Source organism: Epinephelus lanceolatus, chromosome 12 (genome assembly GCF_041903045.1).
Source record: "Epinephelus lanceolatus isolate andai-2023 chromosome 12, ASM4190304v1, whole genome shotgun sequence".
NCBI classification, from domain to species: domain Eukaryota; kingdom Metazoa; phylum Chordata; class Actinopteri; order Perciformes; family Serranidae; genus Epinephelus; species Epinephelus lanceolatus.
In genome coordinates this window covers 35753747-35776044 of record NC_135745.1, presented here as the reverse complement: position 1 = coordinate 35776044, position 22298 = coordinate 35753747, and the positions used below count along the sequence as shown (strand labels likewise).

Genomic DNA, 22298 nt, shown 5'->3' with positions numbered 1-22298 from the left:
GTAAGGGTGAGGAGGTCCGTGTGATGCATGTGTCATGCCCCCATCTAGGGGAGTGGGAGCAAAAAGACATTTTCTAAATCTGGCCCCTGAGGATGCATCAGAAACATGAGAAAAATATACAAAATAAAATGGCAGCCCACCCCTACAGCCTCAAAGTTAAGTTTAAATAAGAAAGGCAAACTAGTGAAACAAATAGGCTATTAAAAATACCCGCAGTGTTTCCAATACGAAAATCTCACTAAGATGGTTTAACACAACACAATGCTAACAGAGGTTTGGAGGCTGCTGTCGAAGCCGAGGGTTTTAAACAGCAGAGTTGGGGAACCAATCAGCGGTTGACACTCCCAGATGGAACCCACACCTCCAGCCAATCAGCACACCACATGTGGAGTTAAGACACAAAGGCTGAATCCAAATGTCCACCCTCTGGATTTTGCAGACTGAGCCCTCACGGACCTCAGTTGTACGTTGTGTTGTATTTGTTTATTGTATTCACCGTCATCAGGTAGAGACTGCAAGCAGCCCTCAAGACTGTTTTACTCGTTGCCATGGAAACTGCTGCTGTCATATTCATATATATGTTCTATAAGCTGATTAACAATGCCTACTCATCTGTCCCTGCAGATAACAAGATATAAATCCCGTGTATAGCCTTTAATAAAATGCATTTCAGTCCTCTACAGCCTATACTTCTACATATCTCTGTATCATGATGTGGTTGAATATTATTTCTGGCCTACACAATTCAAGTAACATTTTAATAGGCTTAACTATCAATAACTGTTTTTTCGGCAATTTAAAAACCCACAACACCATGTCCATATTGCAAGGAATTGTGGGTTATTAATTCAGTGAAGTCTGCTGACGTCTGCACCCCAAGCGGACTCTCTGGAAGTCTGCAGGAAGTCAACTTGAGGCCCCTTGTGGACTGGCTGAATAATGGATTTGGATAACCTTCAGCACTCCCGGACTTCCCGGGAACGTGCCTGCAAAGTCTGCGAGTCTGCAAGTGCGATGAAGTCCGGACATTTGGATTCAGCCATAGATCCTCACACAAAAGGAGCACTCACTGTCACACTCACACATGTGAAGGACACAGAGAAACTAAAACACATCAGTTTTTAACTATAGTATGTTTGCAACCACAATCTTTCTCTTACCTTAACCAAACTATAGTTGGCATGTGTTGATATTATGGAATGTGAGAATTTAGATTAAATGTTTGGACATAATTGGACATAAAAATGCAGTCAGTAAACGTGATGCACATACATGTACACATGTTATAGACAGTCATGTGATAACAGTGAGCCAAAGTCAGTATTTTAGATTCATGGGGATAGCTGAAATGTTGGAAAATGCGGTGTTTTTAAATCTTACACACACACACACACACACACACACACACACACACACACACACACACACACACACACACACACAGGCACAAATCCTTGATCCCTTGTTTCTTGGGACACAACACAAAGTTTTGAGAAGTTCTAAAAACAAAAAAATGAAGGGAGACAACATGACTTCCCTGGCAGGGGTTACAACACACTCAGTATTCACTCAGTCATTGTGTTCCTCGCCTCACTGTACATGTATTCTACACACAGCTTTGACCCAAAATTGAAAAAAGCAAAACATTTCACACATCACAGATGAAACTCCAACACCACACACCTCTGCCAACAATCTGCCACAACCCTGTCAATTGATTTTTTTAATGGTAGAAAATGTTCAAAAATTTGAAGGATGCGTCTGACGGATGGATGGTCTTGGATGTGCATCAAAATACTCATAGTGTGTGAAAATCATTGGATGCAGTGTGCCAGCCAGATGTTACACTGTGCATGTTAGATTTGTTTTAGAAATGGTTGAAATGTTGAGAAAAAGCCTCCTTCAGATTTAAAAAACATAGCTGCATGTAGTGATTCTGGAGTTCAAACCAACATGACTTTTAAAAGTTGAAAGTTGTGAAGGATCAAGACCTTTGACAGTTTCTGACACCTACATTATGAATAACTAACGAGTTGTATCACAATTGTTCATTTATGACCAAATCTGTGCCTGGTCACGCCCTTCTTTGACAGTGTCGTCACCCCATATTGGTGAATTGAAAAACATTTTGGGGACATGCATCGACAGCGCAGTTAAAAATACCTACAGAGTTCGGTGATATTTGGACAATCTGTCATTGATTTATGGCAAAATTGGTGCCCGGCCCATGCACATGTTTGAAGCTGGTGGTGCCCCCCTGCTGAGTATCTTAAGTGCTATATCGTAGGCATTTGGATTTGCTTGAGTTTCTTTGAAGATGTTTCACCTCTCATCCAATAGGCTTCTTCAGTTCTAATGGACTGGTGCAGAGTCCCAGGCTTTAAACTCTGTGTGGGTGTGAACTTTTACAGAGTCGTTAAGGTCACGTGTGAGTCATTGACCCTTCTGGCCATTATGTGTGTTGTCATGTCACGACACACATAATGAAAACCTGTAAGGGTTCACACCCACACTGGGTTTAAAGCCTGCTACTCTGTCAGTCCATTAAAACTGAAGAAGTCTCCTTGATAAGAGGTGACACGTCTTCAAGAAACTCAAGCAAATCCAGTTGCCTGCGATACAGCAGTTTATATTTCCATGACCCGGATGTCTGAGAATCTATTGAGCAATTTTAAGATAATTGTACACACATGGTTTAATGTTGTTATTAAACGTCCTGCAACTTTTGTAATGATTAAACAAACAACCTCTGATTTACAGTCTGATTTGTGTTGCATCATCAGCGTATGTTTCAGGTATCAATGTAGACATATCCCACAAGTTTTGTAGCGATTGGATCTACAGTTTAGGTTTGTTTCTACAAAGCTAATTTGAAGAGTGTGTATACACTCACCAGCCACTTTATTAGGTACACCTTGCTAGTACCAGGTTGGACCCCTTTTGCCTCCAGCACTGCCTTAATTCCTCGTGGCATAGATTCAAGAAGGTGCTGAAAACATTCATCAGAGATTTTGGTCCATATTGACATGATGACATCACACAGTTGGCTGCAGATCTGTGGTATTTAAACAATGCTCAGTTGGTACTAAGGGGCCCAAAGTGTGCCAAAGGAGGACTGCTGCTCACTGGATATTTTCTCTTTTGGGGACCATCCGCTGTAAACCTTAGAGATGATTGTGCGTGAAAATCCCAGTAGATGAGCAGATTCTGACAGACCAGCCCGTCTGGCACCAACAACCATGCCACATTCAAAGTCACTTAAATCACCTTTCTTCCCCGTTCTGATGCTCAATTTAAATTTAAGGTCGTCTTCACCATGTCTGCATGCATAAATGCCTTGAGTTGCTGTCATGTGACTGGCTGATTAGCTATTCGTGTTAACGAGCAGTTGAACAGATGTACCTAATAAAGAAGCTGGTGAGTGTGGATGGATTTCTGTACCAAATTTTGTTTAAATGAGACGTACAGCGTAGGAGGTATGGGCCTCTAATTATGCTGCCCACATGAGGTTGATTGGGGTCAGATTTGTTGAGTAGTATCTGCACAGATCTTGCAATCACTGTTGAAAATCATCATGTGTCTACATTGTACCATCTCACAGGAATTTGCACATTTATGAAGATGAAAATTACGAATAATAAACCAGCACAAAAACCCTTCGAGTATGAATCCCTAAAATTCATTTGTGAAGATTTTTAGATTTCCTGCTAACAAACTAACAAAGATAACACACACACACACACACACACACACACACACACACACACACCTGTTAATGTGTTCATTGTCTCAGTTTACACATACTCTACACAACTTAGATGAATCTTCTTTCTCTTCGTCTTTTTCTGGCAGCACAGGCAGCTTCTTGTAATTTGATGATTGTGTTTCAAGGGGCAGGGTTTTACAGATAATATGCTTTCTCTGGTTTGTGGTTATGTACTAGTTTTACACAGAGGCGGGGTCATTGTTTCACCATGTAATGGGCCTTTTAATGTGTAATGCCATTCAGACCTGTTTAATGGAGATGATTATGCAGTAATAGCTCCAGCCATTTGTCAGATTGGCACAGCATCAGAGATACCATTTGCCTTGCGTTGGAAATTAGCTTTCTCCTCTCACTCTGCAGCTTCTTGCCAGACAAGAGAATTTCTCCGATTTTTCAGGACGATAAATTCTTTACAATGTCTGACATGGTATTTACACACTCAGATCTCACGGCTCAGTCACAACAGGAAGCCTGCTGAAGAATCTGTCAACGTACTGTTTTGTACAGTAGCACCAGGCTGTCAGCCATCTTGACAACTCGTGTCTGACGGTTGTTTCCTGAGTAAAGGTGTGGTAGAAGACAGTTAAAGGGCTCACACGCTTTCTTTTCTCACATCCACACAAACTCACGTGTGTAACCTCCAGTTCAGCTGTCGGTTTCAGATCTCATTTGGAGTTTTTGGGGTTGGAAGGAGTCGTCCCCCCCGCTGCTAAAAAAACGAGCAGGCAGATGTGAACTGATGCTCTCAGATCAATAGTGCAATACCAGAGGCCTCTTTCTTGTTTGTACCTTGTTCTAAATTGCTCTATCTATAGTGGGGAATAGTTGTTGGAGGTGCTATCTCCAGAGAGAAAAGAACAGTATTACATAGTGAGATGGTGACAGTTTTGGTATGAGGCTGCAGCCCCCCTGAGCAAAGCAACACGCTGATGAAAAAGTCAAAGGATTTTCTTCAGTTTTTGCTCTGAAACTAGAAAACTCACTTGCTTGAAATGCTAATAAATCTCACAAGACTCCAGGACGACTTGAAGTTTTCTTCAAGAATCATCCACATCAAGACACTCGCAGATAGACATATGAGCCGCTGCACCTCACATTCACATTCTTTTGGTGATGCACTTGACAGGTGAAGATGACAGCCTCGCCCTTAAGAAGAAAGTCACCATAGAGGATGTTTTCGGTCCAGACCTTCGCATCCATGACCCAGACGCCAAGTGGCTCAGCGGTGAGTGAACAGTTTGGCATTTAGCATCTGCCTCTCCTGTCAAGATGCACAACATATCCAGACACATTATGACAGGCATCTCTGTTGCCCATGGCTCAGAATATACCACCAATATTAAAATCTGACCCACTTTCTTACTTGTCCATAGAGTTAAAATAGTTGTTGTTTATTGTGTTGTGCATGTACAAGTGCGTAGCTCACATGGGCTTTTAAGACCCATAAAATAACTTTGCAGCGGTACCAGAAAAGAACATAACGTGTGACAGTACATATAACATAACATTGCAAACAAAGACTTTTATCTCCTCTCTAAAGCTCTACAAATTAAATCAGCTGCCAACATTTTATTTCATATAACAACCCGATGTGAAAGAGGCCGACATTTTACTAAAAAGTGAAGCCTGTAAAGGGACAGTTCACCCCCAAATCAAAAATACATATTTTACTCTTACCTGTAGTGCTATATATCAACCCAGATTGCTTTGGTGTGAGTCGCAGAGTGTTGGAGATGTCGGCTGCAGAAATGTCTGCCTTCTCTTTAATATAATGGGACTGAAACTAATCCACAGACCTTGTTGTGAGCAGTTTCATGTAGGAACTATCTTCCTTCTGAGTTACACTCACCAGCTGTATCACCGTGCAGAAGGAAGCGTGCATCTACTGCCACTCAAAGTGCTTTTACACTACGTGTCACCCTCACCCATTCACACTATTGTGGCTGAGGCCACTCAGTTCAAACATGCACATGCACTTGCAACTGCGTGTGAATGAAGCAAATTGTGGTTTAGAAACTTGCCCAAGGATACTTCGACATGCGGACTGGAGTAGCCAGGAATTGAATCACTGTTCTTTTAATTAGTGGACGACCTGCTCTATATCCTAAGCCACAGCTCACCGAACAATTCTGAGCTTGCTAACATTACAACTCAGCTGAAGAGAACGCCATTAATGTTTATATCTCACACTGTCACAACAAGCCTCTCATCCATGCAGTTGCAGCATTCTTACTGCATGGTGGTACGGTTGGTGGATGTAGTTTGATAGAAAGAAAATAGTTTCTACATCCTAGGTCTTCCACAGGGAGTCCACAACTCCTACGGGGGGCTCAGAGTTACTGCAGAGACAAATTGGCCTATTTTTAAAAACAAAACAAACCAAAAAAAAAAATTAATTTACAGTACACGATAGTAATGATATAACTGTTACCCATAAAACTTTGTGGAACCATGTGAGCTAGGTTCTCAAGGCAGGGTTCACCCTGGACAGGTCACCAGACTATCACAGGGCTGACACATAGAGACAGACAACCATTCACACTCACATTCACACCTACGGACAATTTAGAGTCACCAATTAACCTGCATGTTTTTTGGACTGTGGGACTGCACCACTGTGCTGGTGTAGTTCAGTAGAAAGAAAATAGTTCCTACATGAAACTGCTCACAACAAGGTCTTTGACTTATCTTGATTAACCGGGTCATGACTTCTGAAGAGAGACGTTGCTCCAACACAACAACTCACACCAAGACAACCTAGACTGATAAACAGCTCTACAGGGAAGAGGAAATATATGCATTTTTGAATTAAGGGTGAACTGACTCTTTAAATCCTCAAATAGCTCAGTAACTTTATCAAGTAGTCTCATTAAGAGAGCAGGAAACATTTATAGTCAGTAAACTAACAGTCAAGCACAAAATAGAATTAATAAAAACAATTGCAGGAGTCATAATAAACATCAGATAGTAAAGCTTTAAAGTCTCTGAGGGGAATGAAAGAATTTAGCTCGCAGGCGTTTGCATCTCATACCACTGAAACGAGTTCTGCTACAGCTGATATGTCCATGTGGGATATCTAAGGAGAAGTAATAATTGCGTCGTGTTCTGCAGTTACACGATTTAAATGAGAGGAGAGTTGTGAGGTAGTTTGAAAGCTTTAGCAGTGGAGCTTTATGGATGAAAATGAGCAATGAAATATGAAATTCACTTTGTCTTCAGTCTGAGTGAAATCACATAATAAACTTTACTTAGCAGGGAGGCCATTACAGCAACCTGTTACTATAGCTACTGGTTATGTGCCTGAATGTAACACACAGATATTTCACCTATGGTAATTTACTGTTTACATGAGTTTCCATGCTATTAACATAAAAAAAATTAAAAAAATAATTACAGCTGTTTCTGTTTCCATGGCAAGCTCATTTTGTATGCACTACAGATCCAGCATGTGGTGCCCTGGGCGTACAGTAAGATGGTCCAAATTGAACAGATGTACAGTAAAGCAGGTCTGCTGTGGCCTCTGTGACCTTGACAAGGTAGCAAGTAGGAGGCTGCCACCTGTGCTCAGAGATGTTGGAATAGCTGACTCAGTGCCCTCTGGTGTTTGACAGGAAAAGTACTTGGAATATGTTTCAGCTGCTGCATAATGAACTGAATCAGTGATACTTTATTCAAAGGATAGCTGGAGCTTTTTGTGCACTGTGCGAGGGTAGTAGTAAGAACAAAAAATACTACTACTACTAGTTATTGAAACATTTGGTCTTGTGTCCTTATTACGCATTAAAGAACTGAAATAACTCCATATATGTTGAAGGTCTGGTTGTCGTCTGGATGGGGAACAGAGTAAAGACAGGGCCGCTCATAAGGGGGTAAAAGGAGAAAGCTTTCTGGGGCTAACTATCAGCCAGTGTCGGAGTGAATTCTCTGCTCTGCCAGGCCCTGCACATAAATTGGGATGCAAGAGAAGAAGAGAGACATAAAAGAAGGAGCTGGAAAAGGCTTTAAATCCAAGTAATAATGTAATAACCAACTCTTTTAGTCAGCTCAGACAGCTGCTCCCAGCGTCCATCACTGAGTAAATCTCTCTCAGTTTACATGGACTCGATGTGTTAAGCAGGAAAGAGAAAACATGTGCATTCATTGATATTTGTAGAGCAGATTTGGGGACTTTTTTGGAGGCCCAGTCATTTCTGTGGGCGGGCCTGTGTACAGACAGATCTTTAAACACCTGGATTTGACTCATTTGTGGTTCTCAGATTTTACTTTTTTGTCATTTTGTGGTCATTTGAGTATTGGTATTTTTTATTTTACGAAGACCCAGGGTCCACTCAATACTTTTTTAAGGAGCCTTTAAACAAACCCCATCTCCTCCCCTGTGGATTTGCTCAGAGCAAACCGAGGTGGTTAAAGCTCCAGATAAAGCTAGTAAGTGAACTTTCAGATTCTGATTGTGGTTGTAATTAATGGACTTGATACACAGCTGATCATCAGGAATCTGATTAAACAAATAGTCTGTGTACTGAACATTAGGTATAAGATGTGTCAACTCTCCCCTGTGGTCTTAATCACAAGATTCTAAGATAGCATAAGGAAATGGGAAACTTAATTGTCCCTAAGGGGAAGCGTTTCCTGGGCACTGGTGCTCCAAACAGCTTTAATTAACTAAAACAATACATAGCCAACAATACAAATACAGTGGTACACAAGGACACAATAATAATAATAATAATAATAATAATAATCTATAATGGGCAACATGTTCATTTACAGGTCAAAGTCACATTTGAGATGTCACATGCATTTTTATAAAAGCAGTCTGTGATCAAAATATAATGCAAAGATGGAGATATTAGTCCTCTGTTTGAAACTATACAGCTGCGCAACATGTAAATGATTAATTATATAAAAGAAATAAGAAATTAACTTTGTGCACACAGCACTGGAGCTACAGAGGTTTAAAGGTTTGCAGCACAGGACTGAAAACTACAACATGACGATAAAAGTATTGAGTAGGCCTCAATCCATTGTAGTTTGAGACAATTAAAAATCTTTGTGGGGGGAGTTAAAAAATTAAAATGAATCTTGTGCTGGAAAATTATTTAAAATTGTATTCATTCATTCATTCATCTTCTAACCGCTTCATCCTCTTGAGGGTCGCGGGGGGGCTGGAGCCTATCCCAGCTGACATCGGGCGAGAGGCAGGGTACACCCTGGACAGGCCGCCAGACTATCACAGGGCCGACACATAGAGACAAACAACCATTCACACTCACATTCACACCTACGGACAATTTAGATTCACCAATTAACCTGCATGTCTTTGGACTGTGGGAGGAAGCCGGAGTGCCCGGAGAGAACCCACGCTGACACGGGGAGAACATGCAAACTCCACACAGAGGGGCTCCCACACCCGGGATCGAACCGGCAACCCTCTTGCTGTGAGGCGACAGTGCTAACCACCACACCACCCTGCCGCCCTTAAAATTGTATTTATTTAGGCTATTAATCTTATTTGTGCCCATAGCATCAACAGAGAGGCCGAGGGAGGGAAGGAGCAGGAGATACTTTGTCTGCGTTACTATATATACATCTTGTGTATGAAATGTCTGTTGTTGCTGCATTTTTCAAAACACATCTGTCACCTGCATCCAGGCGCTGTCTCAGTGTCACACAACAGACCACAGCTACCAATAAGAACAGCGACACGCTATGATCCACCTCACACACTAAATCGCAAACAAACGCTCAACTGACACAATCGAGCAGCTCTGTCGCCCACACATGCAGTGCAGCACTGTAGTGCACATGTGCTGCTGCAGTAATTTCATTTATCTCACACACTGATTTAGCGCAGCACGTGCAACATATAGACCGATGTTGCACTGTAGACTAATTAACAGACAGATTAAACAGAGTAGCAGCTCTGTGTCTCTCTGAGTGTTGATGGAGAAGAGTGTGAGAGAGGAGAGATGCACACTGGTACGCCTTATGTAACGCAACTTGACCCCTTGACCCTATGTTGATATCTATATCTTGCTTGAAGATATATTGATATATCGTACTTGGTCATTATATCGCCCAGTCCTAATAGCCATTATCAAAATGAGGACAAAATTATAAAACCGTAATACATAAAATTAAGTGCAACCATGGCTTTTTGCATTTGAACTACCAAAGTCAGGATTTAGCTGTTTGTTAGTTGAGTAGTGTTGCAGACGATGGGAGGAAAGAAAGCTTAAAGCGGTTGTTTTAGCAGCACCACCGGAAGAAAAGATCTTTCAGTGCAAACAAGTTGGGTTTTTTTTTTAATCTTTATCAATTTTACCTTGAAGCACTAAACATTATAGACCCAGTTTGCACTGTATAAAATAGCTTTTAGGTAGTGCTGGTTCAACGTCTTTCACCGCTCCCACATGCAGACAGCTTATAAATGATTACACCTGGTGAGTTGCATGTGCACATTTGAGTGCGGCTGTATCTATAAATAAATTCATAATCTGCACACATGCAAATTCACATCTCCTACTTGTGTGACAGACATGTTACGACCTTACATCTGTCCTTTTGTTCTACTGTGCAGACTGTTCCCCTGATTACTTACATTACCGGCTCATTAGGGCGTAATTAGTTAAGTTCCTGTGTTTCTGCGTCCTTCATTCATGACCGAGATTAAAACGTCCTCAGCACCTGACGAAACCCCGGCAATCAATTGTGTGACATTGCATCTTGTCAGTTAACTTAATGCAATCAACTCCCATTTGGTGCTAATGACCTTCTGATAAGAAACCCAATGGGACACCCTCACACTTCAGTAGTCCTCATCAATATTTTGTGGGCTTCTTTCACAGCAGTGCGTAATTGATCCCCGTTGCTCTTTGATCACCGCTTGCCTCAGTAGTCTTTGGACTCACCTCTGAGTTTCTCACACAGACTCAGATCCAAAGACAAAGGAATCGACCTTCGGGCTGATCTCTAAGATAAAGAACTGCTGCTCTCTGTCTGACGCATTTATATTTTTTAAGATATAACTCAACACAATATCGTCAAGCAATGAAAAAAAGTATTAAGAAACATTTGTGGCTAAGTTTACTCATGGAGCTCAACATTGACTATAGAGGAAACTAAAGCACCCCATCTTTGGCAACTGAGTCGCCATCATTTCTCTTTTTACGACTCCCAGCTCAGATCAAATGAAATTGATTTGGCGTAATTACAGTTCCCATCCTGGACCCAGTACGCACTGACATTTGCAACCCTTGTTTGTGTCCCTCTTCACTAAAGATTGGTAATAAAGTGAAACAGAACAAACTGTGCAGCTCTGCAAGATGAACATTTTCACTGTCACAAACAGGTGTTCCCAAATTCATTTGGCTTGGGTGTCATGGCCTCAGCCAGGCACTTATATTTGTTGTGCGTTTCTATTGCCAAACACAAGAAAGCTTATTTGATCACAAGGCAACAGATTTGGGATATTTATGCAGAAATCTGTGGATTATAAAAGCCAATCTGATGAGGAAAGGTGGCCTGTTATGCTTTCTCCTATTTTCTGTCATAAATATATATAATTTTATAATGTCAGATGTTCATATAAAGTGTGGCCAAAGTATAAATAATGAATTAAATGCTTATAAAAGTAATCCCTGTGAGCAAAAACCTCAGGCCTCAGACTGCTCTGAATACTTTTGCGACAAGCTGACATCAACTCATGATAGATAATCTACTTTAGACACACCAGTGCAACTGTTTACATTACATAGCCTACACTGCTACATGTAGCCACATGCTAACATCAGTGAGACGTAATCTTGTTGCTGATGTTGTTAATGTCTCTCCAATTTTGCATCATACTCCTGCTGAAACATGTCCGGTTGTGTTTAGAAGCTTTTATTGGTGATTTTTAATGAGAGAAAGTGCTGCTATACACAGTCATTCCCCGAGTACAAGTACACGGCTACATGTAGCCACATGCTAACATCAGTGAGACATGTAATCTTGTTGCTGATGTTGTTAATTTCTCTCCAATTTCGGCTCATATTCCTGCCGAAACATGTCTGGATGCATATAGGAGCTTTTATTGATGCTTTTTAATGGGACAAAGTGCTGCTATACACAGTCATTCCCCGAGTGCAAGTACATGGCTACATGTAGCTACATGCTAACATCAGTAAGACATATAATCTTGTTGCTGATATTGTTAATTTCTCTCCAGTTTTGGATCATATTCCTTCTGAAACATGTCCGGATGCATGTAGGAGCTTTTATTGATGCTTTTTAATGGGACAAAGTGTTGCTATACACAGTCATTCCCCGAGTGCAAGTACACAGCTACATGTAGCTACACGCTAACATCAGTGAGACATATAATCTTGTTGCTGATGTTGTTAATTTCTCTCCAATTTTGGATCATATTCCTTCTGAAACATGTCCGGATGCATGTAGGAGCTTTTATTGATGCTTTTTAATGGGACAAAGTGCTGCTATACACAGTCATTCCCCGAGTGCAAGTACACGGCTACATGTAGGCACATGCTAACGTCAGGGCGACATGTTATCTTGGTTGCTGATGTTGTTAATTTCTCCCCAAGACGTGGCACAGATGATTCCAATCACTTCTCCATCAGCTCTGCTAAACTTGTGCTAAATTTAGGCTCTTGCGTCTATTTTGCAAGTGTCGTTGGTGCTTTTTGTGGTTGGCTTTGGGTGGTGGTGCCATGTGGCTGCAAGGGAATGGAATGAAGAAATCCACTCACCAGTCTGTAAACTCTCCTCCTGCCGACTTCTCTTAGCTAGCCAGGTCGAGGTTTTCAATTGTAAACATCAGTAAACATTGAGGAAAAGATGGAGAAGAATGAGAACCAGCTGAACTACTGTCCTGCTTGCCATTGTGCAGGTGTTGGAAAATAAACTGGATGACCTCCGTGCCAACTGTAATATCCTTTGTTTTACTGAAACTTGGCTACAGCGCCATTCAACCAGGAGGCTCTCTTTCTATATGCCAAAAAAGCAGAGGCAAGAGAAGGTGAGGAGTTGAGTGCTTTGCTGTGAATAGGGACTAGTGTGATGGTGGAAATGAGAGGCGCTGTCCCAGTCCTGCTGTGGATCACTGCATCTGTTCAGAGGCGGCTGCAGTGCGGTGCTGTCTATGTTCGGGAGGAGCAGCCATGCGGACATCTTGTTAAGGTTGGGATGTGAGGACAGTTAAATCATTTCACAACCAGAAACCATGGATTTCCAAAACCATTAGGAAAAATGGACAAACTATCAAGCAGGAGCCAACGATGTAATGGGATTACATTTCACTGGAGCTGTGTCTTGTATAATTCCATGTGACAAATAAATGTTTGATTGATTGATTATTGTAGAAATTTTTAATCAGGCTCGGGCCCAAAACTGTTGCCATGGTTTGGGCTCTGGCTGGGCTTAGTCACAGACTGTGTGGACCTGGTTTTTGGGCCCGATCAAAGTTCTGCATCCCCCGGCTGCATGGCAGAGGTGACAAGATGCAGAGTAAAGAAACGCTGACCTGTCAGAGCAGACTTGGCCTTTTTGGGAGGGGGTTAAAACAAAGTGTTTTAGATAGAGGGTGAATACAGACGTGCCAGCACAGCCAGTATGAGGAAAATAATGTCTAAAATGAACATTAAAGTGTGTAAATATGTTCTAGCTGAAACCAAAAGTACAAGTATGAACCTGAGAAAAGGGCATAATAGGTCCCCTTTAAAAGAAAAAGAAGTGTTTGCCTTCCAGAGATTTTAAGGCCACCTAAGGACAAGCTTCAAATGACAGCAAAACATGCACAACAGTGTTAAATCCTTTGATTCTCAGAACACTGACCTTTCATTTCTAAGGTAACCAAGGAAAGCAATTCTGTCATTTAATGGTATCTTCTCATAAAAGAGGAGACTTCTTTACAGCGCGGGATGAAAAGGACAACAGCATTAGAACAGTCCGCGGGGGAAGACAAGCTGTGTCGAGTGCTAGCCTGGACACATCACACACTCTCAGCCTTTTAAAAGACTCTTTTTCATTTGGAGATGTTTTGAAAATAGAAGTGAGGCCTTGAGATGGACCCAGCAGTGAGCAAAACAACCTGCACTAAACATAACTGCAGATATTTAGCAGGAATGTCTGCAAGCTCACTGGGAATACTGATTAGAAATGTTTTCGGTGATATACCTCTTGAAATCAGCTGTGCTCTACCTGCTCAGCACCGAACGACACACAGACAAAGTTAGCATATAGCAGGGGAACACAGTGGAGCATTTAATAGCTAAAGAGCCAGATACTGACCAATCAAAGCTAGAAGAGAGTGGATATTGGACTTGCATTCATCAGATGGACAGGAAGTAGACTTAAAATTAGTGCTAATGTTGCTTCACGTCTGCTGGATGTGTCAACAAGTGACTTTTTGCCATATCATCCTAAAAGGCCATGTCATACATTGTGTTTACAGCTTGTTTCCAGTGCCCCAAAGTGGCCAAAAAAATCAGTTAATGTATTTTTTTCACCACCAATATCTGCATTTATCTTTGCAAATAACTTCCAATAACATAGAAGCAAATGTATTGCGATTGAATATGAGTAGGAGACCTTCCCTTGCATGTCAGACATTTGAAAGGCAATGAAATATATAATAAATTGCAGATAAATTAGTCAATAAAAGAAATAAATATGATTTTAGAAAGGAGCAAGATAGTGTATATTTGCTTAGTTAAGATAATTGATAAAGGTAATAGGAGGAAAAGACACTATTAAGACACTGCAGAGTGATCTGGATATAGAGACTATATAGTGGTTTCTACCATCTCCCTCTCTGATCGTTGTTTTTTAATTGCCATTTACAGACAATGAGCTGCTGTATCGTACAAGGGAAGGGGATGTCGTCAAGCTTAACGTCGACACAATGGAGAAAACTGTTATTGTGCTGAACCAGCTGTTTGTGAGTATCATGTTTCTTCTTCACTTTACTTCAAGAGCAGTAAGTATACTCTCTACCATTGTTGTAGTGGGTGTGTTACAACTGTGAGTGTGTTTTCTGACCCATCCAGGACAGAGCTAAAGCCGAGAGGTACCAAGTGTCTCCAGACATGCAGCATGTCTTGTTCGCCTTTGAAGTAAAACCGGTGAGAAACCTTCCGAGTGCTGTCTTGCACAATCTAATTTTACAGATGATGTCCTTTTTTAAAGGGAAACGTATGTATTTTTTCAATCTGAACTGTGTTTTCCATGTTTTTGTGTGTAAGTTTCTTTTGGAGACAATTCTTTGTGAAATTGGTCCAGTATGGAGGGAGAGCACTGTAGTCTGCAGCGGCTAAACAGGCTGCAATGTAACGGCTTTGAATTCTCATTTTCATACTTGTTGCAGGAAGGTGGTAGCCCTTTTTACACAGAGCTTGCACTATAGGGCTGCTACCACATCCCTTCTTATGCTGCCTTTACAATTTTACACAGAAACAAACAACAGTGGCATAATTTCATTTCAATGTGTGAATTTAGACAGATGTCAGCATGGTGGAATCAAAAGAGGCGTGACAGGCGTGACATATAACAACGTCTACGTCTAGTGTGACATATAACAACGTCTACGTCTAGTGTGACATATAACATGCGTAGGCAGCGTTTTCTAAACAATAACAAGGTGCCAAAGCAATCCTTTACAGTCTCTGTTATATGGCGGCCTCTGTTCAGAAGGTAAGGAGCTCCTGGACCTCACTGTTTTCCCAATTTGTAGACATTTTTGGCCACTGTTCTTCTTCTTTGAGTTAGCCACTAACTGCTAATAACAACTTTTTAAATCTTCCGCAGCGGGTCGCACACATAACACACTGTCTAAACGTCACACCCGTGCCGCCCAAGATCCTGTCCTTGTCAGATGTCCCATCTATACAGATCGTTTCAGCACTGTTACTACCTCCATTCACGGCTCAGAGGCAAGACAACTCTGTCCCACCATTCGGCAATTGTACCTTTTATAAAGAACGACGAGGTGGCGTAACAGGGCGATATTCCAGTCTTGAACCGTCAATGTAAAAGGGGTTAATGTTAGTGAGAGGTAGAGAGGAGTGTTGGGATGAGTTTGTGATGGAGTACATATAACGTAGCTTAGTGTTATCCAAAAGATTTTCAGTGTCATAGCTATATATTTAATTGATTTCAACAATGTGGAAAAGTTGAGATTTCAGAACAGGACGTCTCCTTGAGCAAGACTTAGTTACACACAATGACAAACAGAATCAAGCGAAAGGTAAAGAAAAACATTTAATTTCTCTGTAAGGTCTTTTCCATAATGTTGTCATATGCTTCTGATAACAACCTGAGCCTGTCAGTGGCAAAAACAAGCTTTTAGTGAGTCTCAGTGATGAAACTTGAGCAGAACGAATTTGTGTGTGAACTGTTCGCAAAAGGACATTTACATGTATTTTGGTATTCATTGATATGTTAGTAGCTCCAGTCTTTTCGTAGGTACTAACAAAATCTACACCTGCTTCTGACTGCCCGTAGTGCTTGTGTTAATAAGATATTACACATAAATATTGCTTGTAATTGTTAGAAATTACTTGTGCCATTACATTAGTTGGCAATTAGCAGATCCTGTAGCTGGTTCTTACAACAGAGGACACGGAGTTAACGCACCTGTCACCTCCTTCAAGGCATTTGATTTACCTGTCCCTGTCACACCACTACTAACAGAAGAAAATAAAATGTTTTTCCCAACCCCACTTCACCTCAAATAGTCTCAACATCAGAAAGGTTTTTCTTTCTCACTCTCTGTCTTTGTTTGCTCCATATTCTCAGGTCGATAGGATGCACCAATCCATAGTAATTATCACCGTCTTATATTGCTGTCACTGGCTATTCATGGGCGGAGATGTATGCTAATTGTTGGCAACGAGAGCTCACTGTCAATTTCCAGTTGATCGGCATTCATGAACATACACATGTGTCTACAATCAAAGTTAAGTTTTCTGCAGCGTTCATAAATCCAGTGTAGGTTTTCAGTACCAAAGTTTTTTTATGTGCAAATCTACTCACAGATTTACTAACATTTCATGCATGAGACACAGTGAACAAAAAACAATGGTGCCAAATGCCTCGAGAGGTTACACTGCAGCCTGTTTCGCAACTGACAACCGCAGCCCTCTCTCTCAATGCCAGACCAGTTTCAAAGATTGTTGTCTACATTGGTTACTTAGACACAAAAACATGGGAAAATAGGGTCCAGGTTGAGGAATATCGAGGTTTTATTTTAACTGTGATGGTGTTTGTCTCTGCAGATCTACCAACACTCCTATTTGGCCAAGTACATTATTTACAGCCTTGTGACACAGTAAGACCCACCTCTGTTGTTTCCTCTTTCATTGCCTGTCTCCTTTTGGTCCTTTTTCTGCCTGTAGTCCTCCTTTAGATCTGTGACTGGACAATAATCTGCCCTCAGCCTGACCTCTTGTAGGCAGTCTACTGACGTCAGCCCCATTTACCTGCTTTCACTGCCTTTGTGGGAATGCGTTTAAGTTCAATTTGGTTTTGTGTGCCGCGCTCAGCCTGGCCTGCTTTTAGCCTTTCATCCATCTCTGTCTGCTTATTTCCCTGCTGCTCTGTATTTGTTGTGAACCAAGCAAAGTCAGCTTGTGCTAAAAAAAGGATGTGGATGATTGATGAGGCCTACAGTGAGGGAACGAGCCAAAAGAACACACAACTTCTTTGCTCTGAGTGTGCATTTGTATCCAGATACACATTGTGTGTTTAGCGTACATATATACAGACAAATACTGTACTCGTTCTTTACTGTGCTGTCTCCACAGGGAAACTTGGCCTCTGAAACCTCCTGAAGTGCATGAAGCTGTCCTGCAGTTTGCTGGATGGGGACCTCGAGACAAGCAGCTGGTAAGGAGGCCGTACCCTCGAGATTCCCCTCTGTGAATACTGGCACACTGGTGGAGATCTGTCAGAATCAGCCTTGGCATTGCAGACGAGGCACAGTAGTGATTTACGGTTTGTCACAGTTGAACAGACAAATGTTGCAGCGATAAGAGGTTTATGTGCACTGTAATGACCACGTTAAGGATTTCCAGGGTGAGCTCTCTTTGCTTTGACCTCTGTCAATGTCACTGAGAAGCCAAACAATTTGTACCTTCACGACTTTGTGGCAACACATGAGCTGGTGAGAGCCACAGCGGCAGATGGCATCTAGGTGGCACAGCCTGTGGCTTGGACAGTCTGGGATTGCTGGTGGGGGGAGCAAACACTTGGCACTGACTGTGTGCATGTGTGTGTGTGTGTGTGTGTGTGTGTGTGTGTGTGTGTGTTTGAACAGCTATCTTTGAGAGAACCAGTTTGAGTTTTAGGCCTTCACAAAGAGAATGAGAGTGAGAGCATTTTGGGAAAGTGAGGACATCATCCGTCACCTTCAGACGGACCTTCAAAGGCCTGTTTGAGGGTTGAGATTTGGTTTTAATAGGGTTTGCACAAGGTGCTTGAAGTGCTTGACTTTTGAGGGGAAATAATAAGGTATTGGAATACCTTGAATATAGCCCCATTTTTTAACAAAGTGCTTAAAGGTCCAGTGTGTGATGTCCAGTTCAAACCAAAGATTCGCAATGAGACGAGTTGAAACATGCGACTACTTGCAATGCACCGTTCTGCGGCGTTCTAAAAACCTGCCGGTTCACACCAATGCAACTAGATGAGGCGGTGTATCATCTCTATGCAACAACTTGATGTATTTCTGTTCTGATTTGCAGCTTTTCAGGTTTATTTTGTGGCTGAATATAATTTGTAGCTTCTTAAATATGAATGAGGATAGTGATAGTGAGATACTGGCTACAGTTGCATTTGTAGTAGTGATGAAACGGTGGAAAACAGAAACAAAACGAGCATCAGCTGGACTGTATTTATAATAAATACGTCGCAATAACATATGTAACCAGTGCCAACTAATCAGTCAATGGGAATGTATGTGTGGGGGGCATAAGCACACACAGCAAGCAGCAGCAGCGACCCACTGTCCGACACCGGCACACTGTGAGTACGGAAACAGAAGGCTCGGCGGGGATGGAGCACCTGCCGCAGCATGCAAACACGTTGTCTGCGGTCATTTTGGCTTGACCAGCAGATTTTGCTACAAGCTGACTGGCTGTAGAAACAGGTGACGAGCTTTATGTTCTAAAACAAGCTGCTGGCGATTTGACCAGCTGAGTTGCAGGTGACAACATCAGCCGGCTTGAGTCAAGTAAAAACAGGAAGTTCACACCGCTGCAACTTTTCTCTGCAACGTTCTAAAATAGTTTTGTATCATTGCGAATCTTTGGTCTGAACTGTGCTTAGGATTCAGTAGCATCTAGTGGCGAGGTCGCAGAGCTGAAACTTGTAGGAGAGCTATGGGGGCCTGATGCAAAACTGCAATACCTCTGTCTAGATCCAGTATTTGATTGGTCCGTTCTAGGCTACTGTCAAACTAAATGGCGGACTCTGTAGAAGAGGACCTGGTTCACATGGAGATACAAATGGTCCATTCTCAGGTTACAAAAACACAACAACTGTTATTTTCAGATGACTATAAACCAATGAAAATATAGTGATGAATGTTATATACTATTTCTGCCAATAGGTGGCCCTAAATCCTACATGCTGGACCTTTAAAAACCACATTATGCTGTTTAATATTTTGACAAAAGTTTTATTCTTCTAGTCATGTTCCTTAAATTACAGCAACCAACAATCCAGCATAGTATGCCTTTAAGGTTCACTTTGGATTTAGGTTAAGGTTAGGGTAATGACCAAAATACATGGGTCACAGTCACGCTGATAGAGCAGTGTAGAGTTTTTCGCCTGCTACATTTGCTTGGTCTTCCCAGCTTTTGGTTTGTGCCAGCCTCACCTGCACTTGTTTATGCAGGGTTTGATAGCATACATAATATTAACTGGCACTGAAGTAATTAACTGGGTTGTTTTAACTAAGGCTGCATTGATTTGATTGATTTATTTTAATGTGAAATGTAAAAACACCCACTTGCTCTGCTGCTTGACACTGCCTCTGGTACAATGAGGTATTCATTCCTTTTTACCATTTTTAAACAGATTGTGCTCGTTGTTACACAGATCTGTGTAGGTTTTACCTGTTGGAGGGCTGCGGAGCCACGTGTAGAGAAAGAAATAGAGCGCCTGCGTAAAGATAACTTAAAGTAGTGTGGTTTCTGTGTGGGCAAGCATGGTTTCTATGGTCAGTGTAGCAGCTTCAGTTTATTATAATGGACTCGGTCTCCTGTGGGTGTGCCATGATGGCAGACATGTCACGCTGCAACCGTGTCCCTTGTGTTATGGCTGTGATGGTTGGGGTAAGTCATTTAGGTCTTTCTGGATTGTGTCCAGATGTATTTTAGAAAGTCTGGACAGCAAAAAAAACACATTAAACTCAATTACTTAACATTACTTTTAAAGGTAACCTTCTGATCACCAGCGTAGCTCAGAGTTACTGACGCCTACATCATTCCTGCAGCAACCCATGCAGACAGGTTGGTGATGTCTGGACACTTAAATCCAATCTCACCACTTGCAAATAGCAGTGTCACCAGCCAAATCTGGGCAGAGATGTAAAATGCACCAGTTGATTGGAGACAGTCTGTCTAGTTGGAAAAACAAAATTAGTGTCTTCAGTTTGGTTTCACTGCAATTCTGTTTGGCATTTCTGTAATTTATTTTCTTTACTGTACACTATGATGTGTCTAACAAAGAGGAGATTGAGCTTTGATAAGCTGAAATAGTTATAGAATAAAGCCTGCTAAACTATAAGAATATTTTAGTCATGAAAAGAATAAAACCACAAATATCTTGATCTTGTGTAAATAGTCTGGTTAGTCTTTGTATCTGTGCTGTCAGTTCATCTAAAACTATTAAAACATCCACACCATTACTTAATGATTAACTATTTAAAATGTATTAATTTATTCTCAAGGACATTGCACATTGACCAACATCACTGTAGATGTTCAGTGTTGAGCTGCTTTCACACCGTGGAGGCTACCAGCCATAACAGCTGCTTACCTGCAAGAGCATTTTGCAGGTATGTGTAAAGTGTAAAGTGTTTTTAAAAATGGCTGCTGCCACCACGGTCAGCAGCTGTGATGCCAGGTAGGTGCTCTAGGGCAGTGGTTCCCAACTGGTGGGCTGTTTAACATTTTATTTTATAGTACTGTGAATTTCTGACACAGAGCTTTTATTTTGAAGTGTGAGTGAGACAGCAAACTAGCTCAACTACACGGCCAAACATAAGCATGGTTCTGAATATATATAACTGTGTGGACCTTGAACAAATGACAAAGGAGAAATCTGGACCCTGTGGCTGGACCTGTTGGGACCACTGCTCCAGGAAACATTGGCAGAAGTGTAAGCTAGCTTGTAGCTGCATTCTGTAGTAAGACAAGAGACATCACTGACATTACCAAAGATTTCTACATATTTGGAGAATTTACCAGTCATCTAAAGTTTGGTGTGAATGTTTTCTCAGGACCAGTTTTCTTCTGGTTGTTCTTCCAAGAAGCTTGCACAGTAATTCCGGGTATTCAAACACCAACATTATCAGATCCTCCAATTTGTCATGTTTCTAGATTTGTGATGCTATTTGCTATTTGATCAGCTAAAGCCAGGTGGCAACTGCTCAACATGGTAAATTCAGCATGGCAGAGCAAAATCTGTGTGCATTCACGTGGGGAGAGACTGCTTCATACTCTGACTGCCTTATTGGAAACCACTTCCCCTCTTCCACCTTGCCCTCATTGAAATGACTGGAAGCGGCAAGTTATAAGTTACCATGTGGTAGTGTGAAAGCCCCTTTAGCCAAAAGGCTGTTGTCCCTTCACCAGATGTCAAAATAAGCATTAAAATGGCACACAACATGCACAGTTAACATTGCTGGCAGGTCGACTCTCTGGAAGGCTTAGTGACTGAAAATTCAGCTTTCTCAGATTTGAGGTGTAGTGACAAATTTAGGCCAGAGCAAGTGAAATTTTCAAGATAGAAAGGTCAACGTGGGGTCAAATTGAAGCTTATTAAATTGGGATGTTTTCTATGTACAAGCGAAGCAGTGACATTAAACAGAAAGTGATGAAAAATAGTAATTTTTTATGAGAATTTGTCAAACGGACAGTCATTTTTTTGTTTTTTGGGGGACGTTCTGTGTGATATTTTACAATAAAATGGCAGCAAACCCCAGAATCTTATTTTGCTACTTTCCCCTTTGTGTCAGAATACTCCTTGCCAGATTTTATACTTGTATGACTATTTATGCCATCGTAGTGCCCTAATATTTTTATTAAGATAATTCACCAGAAACATGTCCCAAAAAGGGGTTTTGGGCCCCCTGAGACCAAACGGCCCCGAGTTGGGGATGCTCGTCATCAACCTGTGATAGCCTAAGGTCAGGGTTGGACTTTAAAAAATGTAAAAATTACTCAACACTTGTTACTCTTTTCAAAAGTATTACTTTACATACAGTATTACTCCCTTCCTGGAGCTTGACGTTGTTGTGTTGTTGGTC

At 41.5% G+C, this 22298-nt stretch overlaps 1 protein-coding gene across 4 annotated transcripts in view; it reads left to right on the top strand.

The window, feature by feature from the left end:
* Positions 1 to 22298, top strand: part of LOC117263885 (A-type potassium channel modulatory protein DPP6-like) — a 155045-nt gene that overhangs the window by 95142 nt on the left and 37605 nt on the right. For all 4 annotated transcript variants that reach the window (XM_033637595.2, XM_033637596.2, XM_033637593.2 and 1 more), the window contains exons 3-7: positions 4893 to 4991; positions 14611 to 14705; positions 14815 to 14889; positions 17041 to 17093; positions 17569 to 17650. In XM_033637595.2, coding sequence (XP_033493486.1) covers positions 4893 to 4991; positions 14611 to 14705; positions 14815 to 14889; positions 17041 to 17093; positions 17569 to 17650 — 404 coding nt within the window. The remainder of the gene's footprint in view (positions 1 to 4892; positions 4992 to 14610; positions 14706 to 14814; positions 14890 to 17040; positions 17094 to 17568; positions 17651 to 22298) is intronic.